The sequence below is a fragment of the Paramormyrops kingsleyae genome, chromosome 11 (assembly GCF_048594095.1).
Source record: "Paramormyrops kingsleyae isolate MSU_618 chromosome 11, PKINGS_0.4, whole genome shotgun sequence".
In the NCBI taxonomy this organism is placed as follows: domain Eukaryota; kingdom Metazoa; phylum Chordata; class Actinopteri; order Osteoglossiformes; family Mormyridae; genus Paramormyrops; species Paramormyrops kingsleyae.
This window is the reverse complement of record NC_132807.1, coordinates 24805502-24819019: the sequence shown is the minus strand read 5'-3', so window position 1 is coordinate 24819019 and position 13518 is coordinate 24805502. Positions and strand designations below refer to the sequence as shown.

The 13518-nt window shown below is 44.2% G+C and overlaps 1 protein-coding gene across 3 annotated transcripts in view; it reads left to right on the top strand.

Annotated features, from left to right (window-relative positions):
- The first annotated feature begins 10874 nt into the window (after positions 1 to 10874).
- Positions 10875 to 13518, top strand: part of syt7b (synaptotagmin VIIb) — a 96490-nt gene continuing 93846 nt past the window's right edge. Inside the window, exon 1 of one of the 3 annotated variants that reach the window (XM_072718307.1) lies at positions 10875 to 11194. In XM_072718307.1, coding sequence (XP_072574408.1) covers positions 11161 to 11194 — 34 coding nt within the window. In that variant the 5' untranslated portion in view covers positions 10875 to 11160. The remainder of the gene's footprint in view (positions 11195 to 13518) is intronic. The other 2 variants (XM_072718308.1, XM_072718309.1) reach the window with 2 other exon arrangements.

The window sequence follows — 13518 nt, the reverse complement described above, 5'->3', positions numbered from 1 at the left end:
ACGGTAATTTATACAGTCATCCGTCGAATTACGTTGTATCAAGTAACGTCCGATCATACTTATGTCCTATAAGCGCCTTAATAAAGAGAGACTCCCAAAGCAGGCATAATGGGCGATAGCGTTTACCAAGTGTGCAGCACGCAGCAAGAACCAAAACAACCGGATCGCACTGCCACTATAGAGGTGTCATTAAATGTGACATTGTACCTTATGTTACACAGTGTATTTGACCTCTCCCCCGTAATGATCGTCATCGTATATCTAGATTGACTCATGTCGTCACTTCCGGGACAGAACCTGGAGGTAAGCTGATACCAGCTTTTAATTCCACCGATCTGTGGTTTATGTTGGGAGAGTGAAGAGACCACTTGACTAGGTTCATTTTTTCAAAATTAATGGAAACACGGATGATGCCCCATATCTGACGGATCACCAAGCTTCATGTGTATCCTACAACAATGTGTTACTGTCTGAACTGTTGTCCTTCTGTAGGTTAGATGAAACCATATGGCCAACCAACCAACCAACCATCCATCAATCCATCCATCCATCTTTTAACCATCAATCCAGAACAGGGTCATGAGGTGGTTGGATGTCATTCTCCCAGATGCTCCTCAACCATGAGGGTACCCTCGTACCAGTCTTGTGGAAGGCCTCTGCTGTTTTAGAGACAAAAACAAGATGTTTCACATGACTGACCTTGAAGGAAGCACTACCTCCACAAACCCTCAAACGGAGACATTTAAAGGCTTTAATAACTGCTTGGGGGTTCCCACTGTGGCTCAGAGAATGGGTCTCCTGAATTACTTAGCAAGAAGAACTATATATATTGCGGTTGGTCGTCTGAGCATTCTGGATGAGGTTAGCCGCGGGGAAACTGAGCACGGTATTCAGCCTTACAATGCAAAGGGCAACTGATGTTCTAACAAATGGGAAGATCTGCACCCGGTGAATATTTCACCTGAGGTAGAAACTCACCTGCATGTAGATAGCATTGTCCAGTACAGTGCATGTATGAATGCTATTCAGCTGTGTTATACTGTATAAGAAATGCTGGTTTCCAGGTGGAGACAGAGAGCTTGCAGAATAGCATTGTTAAGTCTAGCTTTGGGGAAGATTTTTTTTTTTTTTTTTTTTACAAAAAGGCTGCAGATTAATGCAATATTTCAGGCTGACACCTCTTTCTGTGAAACAAACTAACAAAAGAAATCCACGTACTATTTTGGAACTCCCCGAATGTGACGTTGCTTCAGGTTCAGTCAGCCACTGCAAGTCATGATAATCCACAGGAAACCATGACTAATGCATAGTTATCTAACTTTCTGGTTATTTAGGTCTATAAGTTGTGCCCGTGGCGCTTTTTAATTCGATTTTTGGCCGTTCAAATGACGGGAGATGCTTTTGTTCCGCAGCTACACATTTAATAAGAGAGCGCAAAGAGAATATACAGTCGAATACCAGCAGCAGACAGACACATTAGTGTTATCCTCGTTAAAATCATCTCACATTGTTCTACCCCGTCCGTTTCCGCGATCAGGGTGCATGATGTAGCTGTAGACATTGGGCAAGGAAAAGAAAAAACCTTGCTAAACATAAACCAGACAGGATAAGTTTCTAATGAATCAGTATCACAGGGACAGGGAGCAGTTCTCATTAAAAGGATAAAACGAAGACGAATTTGTTAATGACTTGATATTAGATCTTGATATATATTTACAGAAGCTGCTAATTTGATACACGCAGGGCCGCCTGCTTCCCGATTTGCCCACCGGCATTACTCTTCAAGGGATCCGGTGACACCCCGAGGAAGGAATGCTGATGAAACAACCTGCAAATTAAACGCAAAGATCACACACGCACGCTATTTAGAGATACCAGCCAACGTAACTGCATGTCGCCGGACTGACAGGAGGAGACCCACGCGAAATGAGGAGAGCATGCAAACTCTCGCTCACACACACATCGCAGAGACGCGGCTGAAGGAAGGATCCAGAGTCTAACCTTTTGTTAGACTGCAAATTACTCTGGACGTGTGTCCATGGAACAGGATGTGCAGTTATGAGCACACAAAAGTGCTAAATCGTATATATATGCATATGGAATATATAAAGCATGTATACTATTCCTTACAACACACCGCTAGATAAACTCTTTAGTGCAGACCTGATCTGAAGAAGTGACTTCAGGCTGGGGGATGACTTTGACAGAGTGACTGTGATTCATTTGCAAAACAAAAGGTGTTAATGATGCTGGAGAAGAGGCAGACAGCTTGTGTGGGGAGTAAGGGGGGGCCTCTCGTGAGAAGAGCCTCATTTTTCCATGAATTCTAGTGTTAGCTGTCGAATGCGCTGTGCTGCTTTCACTCACACAACGTCATCGTAGCCGAAAGCGTCCCGTCCCGTTACTGTTCCCGCCGAGACCAATTCCCGCCCTGTCTGGGCCTCCCACCGTCCCGTCCCGTTTCCGTGAAAAATCTAAATTTCCACTCCCGTTCCCGTCCGTCCCCGCGGTATTCCCGCGGGAACGGTATTCCCGCCCATCCCTAATCCATACCTCTAACCCCAGCAGCATGAGGCGGCCGCACCAAGCTGAGTAAAAATGCCACCCTCCGTTTGGCTACATTTATATAAATGTATATATATATGCTTACTGGTTAACCACTGAATGTAGCAATATGAGGCATACGCTATATTTGATCAAAAAATGCAGGATGTGACATTCCCTTCAACTCCATACATGACAAATTACACTTAACATTTTACATAATGTATAATGATCACTGACTAACAGAGCTTACGTCGTTTCTGTAAGGCCACACCTCCTTTGATCGTTCCAAGCTTCCGTACCTGAATGATCTCTCCTTAGCCCAGATATGCTCACTTCTGACCAATTTAGACTTGTCACAGAAAGCCTCTGGAGAGGAAAGCTAGAAGGGTAGCAGTTTGCGGACAGAAAGAATCTGTAGTTTCGGCTGTACCATAATTGAGTTTCTCTCTCTCTTTTTTTTTGCAAATACAACGCTTAATCCAAACCCTAAAATTGCCCTCATGTTTCCATTGAATTAGACACACTCCAGTGACAAGCTTATTAGATCTATTCAGAATATTTTCCTAATTTCACAAATAATATATTCAAATGGTTTCAAGCATGTCGTGAGTGCATACGGTGTAATTGCACAGATAGCAGAGCTTGTTTTTCTCTCTCCATCATCCAGGAGAGTACAGATCACATGCTTAACATAAAAAACAAATAAAATCACTGTGTTTCTGCCAGCCAGGCATGGAAATTACCAGAACACAAACGAGGGAGGTACCTGACCGCGATCAACTGACCTCAAATTTCAATCCGCTGATTTTTTTTTTTTTGTTGCCGTCATGGAGAATTTAACACTCAGCTGTGTGTGATCTCCACTTAAACCTGGTTTAACTATAACAATTCCTTAGAGGAAATCACCCAGTGAAACAAGTGATTTTTGTAATTGGCCATTCTATTTTTTTCACTGAGACTGCCGGCCCCTGGCCAATCAACTTCTCCATCCTCTAGTAGCCGGCCAACCACGAAAGGCAGACTACCTCAGCAGTGACACCTCACTGCAGACTGTAATGGAGAAGACTAACCCTGTCTTTATGTGCTGCAGGTACAGCATGTTATCCACCTTCCTGTTGGAATAAATGACTCACTTCTAATGGCCTGAGGTACAGACCTACTCAGACTGAAAGATTATTTATTCTCAAAAGCTTCACTCAAGCTGGTAGTGGGTCTTTATGTGCCAGTATTATTCTTTAAATACCTATCAAACACACTGGTGCTGGAAACTGCTTCCAGGTTTCGCATCTGCCCGCTGGGTCAGGCAGTGTGCAGCTTTCTGGGGTGAGGTATCCGTGCCCATGTCGGGAAGGTCCAGATTCTGTGGCCAGCTGCGTAATCGCATCGCCGCTGGGTCCGTCTGCAAGGCCTTTAACCCCAGTTTCTCCAGAGATGCCGGCAGGCCCTGCCCCCCGATCCTAACCTGCGCGTCTTTTCGGACAAAAGCGTCCGGCGAATAAATACATGGAAATATGTATGGAACGCGGGAGGGCCAGGCAGCCGCCAGATAAAGACATGCTGTTCAGAAAGTTTCATTAGTAGCAACCTTCCATGCTCTGTCATTATTACAACTATGTAAAAAGTAATAAATAACCCAAATTATCATGCACAAATGCCTGGCAGTAATGATAATGACATTTGAGCCTCCCTGTAATTAACAAATTCTGTTAATTTCTAATTACCTGTTTTATCCTGTTATTTTTATTAACATACTTCTGTAATTAATGCATTAGTTGGTTGTTGGATTCCATCCTCAGGTCATATAATACTTATTGTGATATATCACTGTGACTACTTTGATGTAAATGAGAATTAATGATTGCAGTTGAAATGATCCATACTTATAATTAACCTGCTCCGTGGTTGTTCACCGTTCTTAGGAAAGCTAATCGTTGGCTTTTGTTTTCCCTGAATGACAATTATAAGAGCTACGCATTTAAACTGAAGCACCTGTTGGATGTGATGATTATACGCCAGCCTATTTGAAATGCATGTTAGTAAATATAAGATCTGTGTTTACAGTCATGTGATGCTCGGCATCCTGTTATAAATGGATGTTTTAACATACAAAAAGCAGCACTGCGCGGCCAGCCAGCCAGCCCCCTCTCTACAAGCTTACGCCTCCCTCGAGCTATGCTCACACACAGCTGAAATGCAGATGGCATCTCGCCTTTTGCTAATAATACGGTTACTATGCACAGAGCACTTGGTTACTAGAGTTTATTGCTGCCCTGAAATTCAGAGCAGCGTCGAGTGCTGACACTGAGTGCTCTCATCAAGCGATCCCCGCGTGCATGTGCGCCTGCGTGTCAAATTTGCGCTCCGAACGTCTTGGCTGCTGGGGTCCTCCCACCTCTGCCACTAATCGCACACGTGCAGGGCAGATGATCTTGGGGAGGCGTATTTGTGCACGGTGCCGCTTGTGCACGCGTCACTTCGGCGATGCTGGGAAGTGACCTGTGTGTCAGGATTGTCTCTTCTCCGTCGCCCCCGGGATGAAAAAGTGCCTCCGAATTTATCTATTCACATGACCTTCCGGGATTTACCTTTCGACATGTCGATTTATGTATGTGCGCAGAGCAGCTGAGATAACATAACACTAACTACTGAGGTTTCATCCCTCCATCTGACCTGTCTGTTGCATGGCCATATTGCGACGATGTAGGCTTAGTGATTTGGCCATATTGCACTGCATTATCCACCAGCAGCTGTGGGGCTTCCAGAAGTATAAAGAGCAGTATCTGCCCAGCCTCAGTCCTCAAGGGCCCTCTGAGCTCACTGCATTCTCACTCCAGTGTGGGTCTTAATTGCAGTATTGAAAAAAAATTAGATAGCACGAGGCGTTTCGGCTGTCAATCACGTCCTTATTGAAAATGCATTTTCTAAAAGATTTTGGTACTCGAGGATGAGGACGAGAAAATGATGGTTTCGATTTTCCGCTACGCTTGGGGGCACTCACACTTAGGAGGGGGATTTGTAAATGCACTGGCACTATCAGGGTAAGTGCCTATGTGCATCTGTTACTGCATTCGTGTAGGTGTGGACAAAGATGCCGGGAACATTTCGAGCAGCCACAAGACCAGTTCGCTTGGTAAAGCACTTGGCACGTGGTCTCCCCAGGGTTCCCCTTCTCCCCGGGCCAGCACTAGGGTCACAGCCTCGGGGGACTTGGACCAGACGTGTGGCTATGGCAAGCCAGGGCTGATTGATGAGGACTCCCCTCTGAGTGTGGATTACATCTCAGGCTTTGTGCCTCAAAACAAAATCCTCAGTTAACACAGCTGGACTCAGTCACATCAAACAATGAGTTTGTACGTTATAGACGAAAAACAAACAGCCCTGGGAAAGTGATAGGAACAGGCTCAACTGGAAATAAGGCACATATGCAGTATCTCAATCGCCATCAAGGAAATGAGGGTGTGTACCCAAATGGACTGCCTGGATACTGGTACACTGCCTATTATCTTTTTACAAAAACCTTTTAGTGTAGCTTTTAATAGTAAACTGGAGCTGACTGTATCCACTTCACTGTATTTGTCCTATGAAATATCTCCGGGACAGCACAGCAGGATCAATGAGAGCTGCCTTCTCTCTCTGTTCCAGTTTATCCTCGTCGTCTTACATACATCTCACATGCACGTATCTCCTCAGATAGCTCAGAAACACGTGGCAATACCCAGAATGCAAAAAATAAAATATTCAGGTATATCTCAGCAGCATTTCAGAGAGCAAACATTTCTGCATCCACATATGACACTAACGGCTGTGAAAAGGAGGGCAAACAGGCAAACCGCGGGATTATTATTTGTCGTCACTGACGACTGGCTTAGCCGACTTTGCATTGGTCACTCCTTTGGCACCCATTCAGTTAAACCGCGCAGTGATTGACGGGGCACAGTAATCCCACACATGCGGGAGCTGAAGCTGAATGTCTCCCATCAGTCAAAATCATATCAAAATGCACACAAACTGCACGTATTACCCATAAACAGACAAATATTTCCTGTACGATTAGTGCTCTCCCCCGTACTGTGTGTCTGTCCTCATTCTCCATGTCTCACATCTTCCCAAAGACTCTCCCTCAGCCTCCAATCCAGGCTATTATTAGCTTCTCTCACTGTGGCGGGGGGGGGGGGGGGGGGGGCGCGGTGGTGAGGGTGTGAGGGAGGGAGAAGCAGTGGGCCAGGAGAGAGAACTGATGGCATGAGCTGAAGCAGACTGGGAGGGAGAAGATGGCTGACGCGTATATAGGTCATAAAATCAATGGGAATCAGGTTTTTTCATAAGGCAAAGATGGAGATATTTATGGAGATCCAGAAAGGTGAATGTGTCTGAGAAAGGTACAGGGAGGTCACAAGACTGGCTGACTGATGATGTGTGCGTGCACGTGTGTGTGTGTGTGTGTGTGTGAAGAAGTAATGTACGCCAGCTGTGCCAGAGGATGAAATATTTATATGTTATGAGAATATAGCTGCATAGCTACAAACTGTGTCAAATACGATCTGGGGTTAGTGTGTATGAGCCATATACAGAGAGTGAGAGTGAAACACACACACATACGCAGACATGAGGCAAGATGCTGAAAGATGCAGGAGAGACGTGAGGTGGAGGGAACAGATGGGGGACCTGTAGATGCATTAAAGCACTGACACCCGTATCAAAGTAAAACCACAGGCTGGTATGACAAGATTTAAGAAATGGTGAGACAGAGCAAGACCTTGGCGGTGAAGGTGAAGGGATAAGGGGAGAGATGGGGGGGGGGGTGAGCGCGGAGTAAAGGGGCAGGGAAGGGCACGAGGTGAGTTTGGAGGAATAGAGTGAGAGATAAACTGCGCGTAGAGGAGCAGAAAGAGGAATAAGGTGAGTGCAGAGACACTCAGCTTTCAAATCTGGCGAGTTAAATGTTCTCTTAAACGAAGCTGAGTCAACCATCACTTGTAAGGGAGATCGCTCAGGGTCACAATTGTGGCAGTTTTTCCCCAGACACCGAAGGAAACGTTTATACAAGTCACAAACAAGCCGTGTTTAAACAAAGATGCCCCCCGATGTAATACGACTTGACATTTTGGCAGCCAGGAAACACAGGCTTGAGGTAGCAGGTGTGATGCTCATACCGTTTCTAATTATTATTGTCCTAATAGGATGGGTATCGGGGGGTGGAGTGCAGGGGGAATGAGCGTGCTGATTTGCTGTTTGCCATGGTTGGGAGGAGTTTCATTGTGTACTGACATCAGCATTCAAACGTGTGAGAATAAGGAGAATGACATCATGTCCTTGAAATATAGCAGGCAGGCAGCTGGAGCGTATTATGAGATGGGGAATGCTATTTTTTGTACACCGGCTATCATTTACATGTGACCTATTATGAATAAAATACAGTATTTACAATTACAAACATGATAGTGTTATTTTTGGATGATTATGTTAACATCTAATAAATCTTGTTATATGTTACCTTATTTAAACCCATACACGGGGGTGTCTGATGCATCTTATTCGGCCCAGAAGCGTAAGGGGCTGTGCCACAAAGGCCAGACGACAACACCCCTCGCTCCGATTGCCTCAGCTGTTTGTCCGCATAGGTTAAACCCGCACGTGTGACGGCTTTTGAAAAAAAACCGCCCCCATAAACAGCCAACTGCTACACGGCAGGTTCACGCACTGCGGTCACACTGATTAGCGGTCAGGGATTGAGATGAGCTTGCGATGACAAAATGATTGTTGCTTTAGGCGAGCCTCCAATGAGGTGAGAAAGAGCTGCATTATTACAAATTACGAAGTCATGTCGATAGCACTTTTATTCACAAGCAGAGTGATGTATGAGTCCAGCTGACAGGAGACATCTTAGCTTAAGAAGTAAGAATCAGAAAGAAAAACTGAAATTCCTGCATAGTTAGGCTATCACGCAAGCCAGGCCTAAGTTAAACTTTTTCAATTTACCTGATTGCATTTCACATAATAAATGTTTTTTAATGAAATTAGATAATGAAGGCACTCGTTATTGTCCCTGTACACAAAATAATTATTTTCTTTTGATAAGTAAGAAAACTAGCACTCCTGAGCTTCTATTCCCAAGTGAATGGATCATAGATGGAAACGTCCAGCTTTACACAACAGCCTACTAAGTATCTTGCTATCTGATTCACTCCCAATGTTTTTTTAGCACCAGAAGCTCATGGGAATCACAATATATGACTTGTTTTAAAAACTGCGCATAACAATCATAGAAGTGGGAAAGGTACTGCTACTATCGATGGGATAAGTGTTTTTTTTTCTTCAGACATTTAGTACAAACTGGAACAGAAAACTCTGATCAGGGTCTCATGTTTTATCTTCTGAAACCTAAGGAGTAGATCTTTATTCTGAGCATGTTATACGATTCCCCATCTTATACTCATACATTTTAGGTAGAATTGGCTCAAATTCATCTGATGATCATCTTGGAACAGCAGCCAAATAGTACCTTTTAGGTTATTGCCATACCTGTAGTAATTGCTGCATCCAAACTGAAGTTCCTCGCACACACCTTACACATGGATCTTATCACAACTACTACAAAAAAAGCCAGTAATCACCAACAAGGCACTCCTTAAGCTATTACGACACATTATTCACAATGTGATTGAAGTAATCGTAAAAAGTAACACGTCATTCATCAATAGATTATCATATTCTGTCACACTTATTCGCAAACAATAAGAAAGTATTTGTGCTTAGACATACAATACTTATTTCTTGATATTGTTCAAGTGAAGGCTCCTGCAGTGTTCTGTGGTGATGAACTAGTTCTGATGTTTGGTAAAACTGACATGATGTATCAGAGCATCAGATATTTTCCATTTTTAGAGCAAAGAAATGTAAAAATTTGAAAATTATCAAAGGTCATTTATAAACCTTAAATTACTTTTAAATCTATCTCTAAAAGTAATTTTGGGACCTTTAAAAATCAAATCCTGTGTACAGAATAGAAAGTCTTTATTTGGCTGTTGTTGGCCATGTACCAGCATTGAGATCTGGGCCAGGCAGGTGTGGTCGCCAGGTGTGGAGGTTGGATTACAGTCTAGAATCAAGAAAAGAGAACCAAGATGAGCAGCTGAGATCCTTTAGAATGGCCTCAGCGCTTAAATCGCCAAGATATCTACCCAGATCTTAGACGTCATTAGTTTTTAGCTCCAAAACACTACAGAGAAGCTTAAAATATATAGCAAAGATAAAAATAAATTCCTGTACTGGAGCCACTGTATTGACAGGCGCAGTGTATTTCAAAGTAACTGATAAATTTGCAAGATTTGCGATGGGTATTCTGACTCCCGATAAATTCATTTTACATAAGGGCATTTATTACAACTAAGGATTACTTAATAACTAACCTGCAGGACGGGTGGACCAAAAATGCTTGGTGCATTTCCGTAACCGCCCTCTAGAAGTCGCTTCTGAGCTATTAATACTAAGTTGCCCCCTAAGGAGAAGCCGTGCATGGAGAGTACATCTGTGCTTATGTGCGAGTGATTGAACTTGCATCGGAAAATAGAGAAAGGTTACAACATTTCTGTCCGAGTTCGTCACTGCTGACGGGACAAATGCAAAAGAGCGCGAAGGGGGCGGAACTGCGCTCGCAGTCGGGAGGGTGATGCTCGGTGGCCGGTAGGAGGTGGACACCTGCTAACCTCCACCCCACCACCATCGTTTCGTCACTAGTTTACCGCACCTGCCTTCTGTTCCTTCGTACCTGCCAGAGAAATGACTGAGTCCTGTTTGCGGATTTATCCAAATACAGCTTAAGCACAAAGCGTAAATGTAGTTCTAACAAGGTAAGATCCTCATAATGAAAAATCCTCTGCTGTAATTGCGAAATACATCAGCACAATTCTAAGATTCCAGGTAAACAGTTTCCCTTATCTTTCCATGACGAATACATTTTCCACTAACCGTTGTCTATTCCTTAATCACTTCGGCGACCGTATTCTTCAAAATGTATTGCTCGCGGTAATTTTGGGGAGGGGGTAACACGAATGATAAAGATGATGATTGTGGTGACTCTCTCAAAATATAGTGATAATCAGATATAAACCAAATATAAATACGGGCATGTGGGTGCACAAGGGGGGTATAGGACAACTAGAAGAAAAGACACATTGGTCTACGCGTCTTCAGGGACGCGAGCATCACTAACGGCCGCCGTCTCTACACACGGCGCCGGGGACGCAATTCCAGTCATTCCGGCCGCTCCATCCTCAGCGCTCCCCGCTCACACTTCCCTGCGGCCAGTTCTCCGACTGACTATAGAGGGAGTGAGAAACGAGTGAGAGAGAGTGGAGAGAGAGAAAAGGAGGGAGGGAACACATAGGAGGGGAGAGAGAGAGAGAGAGAGAAAAGACAGAGACTACCTGCTCGATCGAAATACGGGGGAGACACGAGCACACGCGCGCGCACACGCACGCGAGCATTCGCCGAGCAACAAGACAATAAACACCAAGAACTGCAAAAAGGACCTGGAAGAGTTGTCAAGAGGAATAGTGTTAAACGTAGGATCACCTTAAAACTACCAAACCCCGAAAGAGAAAGTCAGTAACCATGTATCTGAACAGGGAAGAGGAGAACGGCAAAGGTAATAAGGAAAGACATCGCGTATTTGTTAAATATATGTATCCACACAGATTATCAGCTGTCATTGGCGTCAGTGTTGCAAGTGCACACATTCTGTTAGAGTCATAATCACGCCTCTCTTCCCTCGTCTGTGTTATTTATTACTGATGTGACCCTGTTGCCACCGTTATTAATAATAATGCAAACGTGGGAGTCTGTGTATGTTATTGTCTGTGCATGTCTTGTATAGGTAGGTTGTTGCACTAGGCACGTCATTGGTAGATTCCAGGAAGATTTTTTGTGGGTTTCAATAATGGTTAAGATCGAAATAATAAGTATATAAGAATACTAAGGAACTGAACTCTTATTTAAAATAAACGGTCGCTACTTGCTGTCCCGTGCCGGTTGTGTGCACAATACAATGGTCACGTCTTCATACTCGTTAGAAGAACAACACACAAGGTCATAGCAAGCAGCAGCAATCACGGCCACAAGTAGCTATGTGCATGTATGACAACATCTGTATGTATTTCCTGGAATGTTCAGGTCGTCCCTGTAAGGATGCACGTAGGGATGCTCATCTTAGAGAAGGGGTACGCGACGTGGACCCATGGTGGAAGTATTAGGGGTACTTCATAAACGGGGAGTGATCAGCGGGCGGCATCTATTTATGTCATTCCCCCACGTGTTTTAGGGGCGTGATAGCCGTTTCATAGGGAGAGTCCGGTTTAAATGCCCTTTCCCTGCTTTTTCACCTTTCCCCTGTTTAATTCTGCCTGTATGCCTTTCATTTTTTTCCGCCCTGGTACAGGTCAGGGGGATGTAATTATCAATGAAACGCCCAGGATACACGACGAACACCTGCTGCTATAGAGTCGGGGTGGGGGTGGCGAGGGGGCGGATTTTACTTCTTTTTGATGTTAGGTAATGATTGTATTGAGTGTTAATGATACGGTAATGAGACCTGTGTGAATCACATTGAATACAGTGCTGCGAACCGCTTAAAAAACAAGGAAGGTCAATCAGTACTAGAAAACGATGCACTGTCTCTAAATGTGATGATGTGCTCTGTTATTGTTATTAGCGGAGCCATAAATTTACCGTCGATTCCACATCACGCTGTTATAATCAAATATGAAAGCAAAGCCTATCTTAAATGGACCAGAGCTGAAACCGTAGTCGAAAACAATGCGATGCGCCTAAAACGGACCTGTAGGTTTTTTTCTGTCCGAGAGCACGTACAAAGAGAAAACGCACCGAAGTTATTACGTTTTCCACATATCCGAATCATATTTGCTCGTAGAACAGTTCCGTGCATCCTGGTTCGATCAAGGGGTGAAAGTGGCGGTCGGGTGAATGGCTAAGCATACCGATCAGAGGAAGGTGTGAAACCGAGCGGGGCATGACTCCCGGAGCCCGTGTCCTCCGCTCTCATGCTGGTGGTTCCCACAGCACATGACGCCCTCCTTATAAATTCCCCGCGCGTCTCAAGGTGGAGTGCCGGGGGAAGATGGAGCGTGCGTAAGTGCGTGCGTGTGGGTGCGGAGGGATAGGGGTGGGGTATCGATCATGAGCAGGTGAATGTTCAGTTTTCACAAATGGGATACGAGGAGGGCTAAGCACGTGCTCAGTACTATTACGACGAAATGCCACCCCTCCCGACCCACCCCCAGATCTCTGCCCTAACTCGATTGCCGGTAAAACAATCCTCCGCCGTAGCAAAGCGTCAGCGACTTTATCAATTTAAAACCGCGCGTGACAGTTCGGAATATTCTGTTGGTAGGACCGAATTGAAAAGGAATTTATTAAATAGGATACTGTCACAACAGTGTTTCCGTGGCAAAGTTAAATTTCATTGATGGTGAAGTTAAATTTCATTGATGGTGAATTAAAATTAATTTTAAATATTAATCTCCGACTATATTCCATATATATATATATATATATATATATATATATATATATATATATATATATATATATATATATATGAATATAGCTGACAGTCCAAGTGACTCTAGTCCTTCAAGTTTTCCTTAAGCCCTAGCCATTACTGAGTATGAGTGTACTTCAATGAACGAAATCATCTTACATCTGAAACGTAACCCTTATTCTGTTTTTCTAACAAGTGGGCTAATAAAAGCAAATACAATGGTGCTCTTTTTACACAATGGTGGGTCCCATTTTTGTTGAATAGTGAGGAAGAGCATTAAAGCTCTCACCTTCCTTGTGTGCCTTCCCTGTCTGGGCACCTGTGTAGGCTGCCCATCACCACAAGCCACCGCCTCTCTCTGTAAGCAATGACGCCTTTATCTCTCCTCTTCTTGTCTCCTCTCCTTTGTGTCA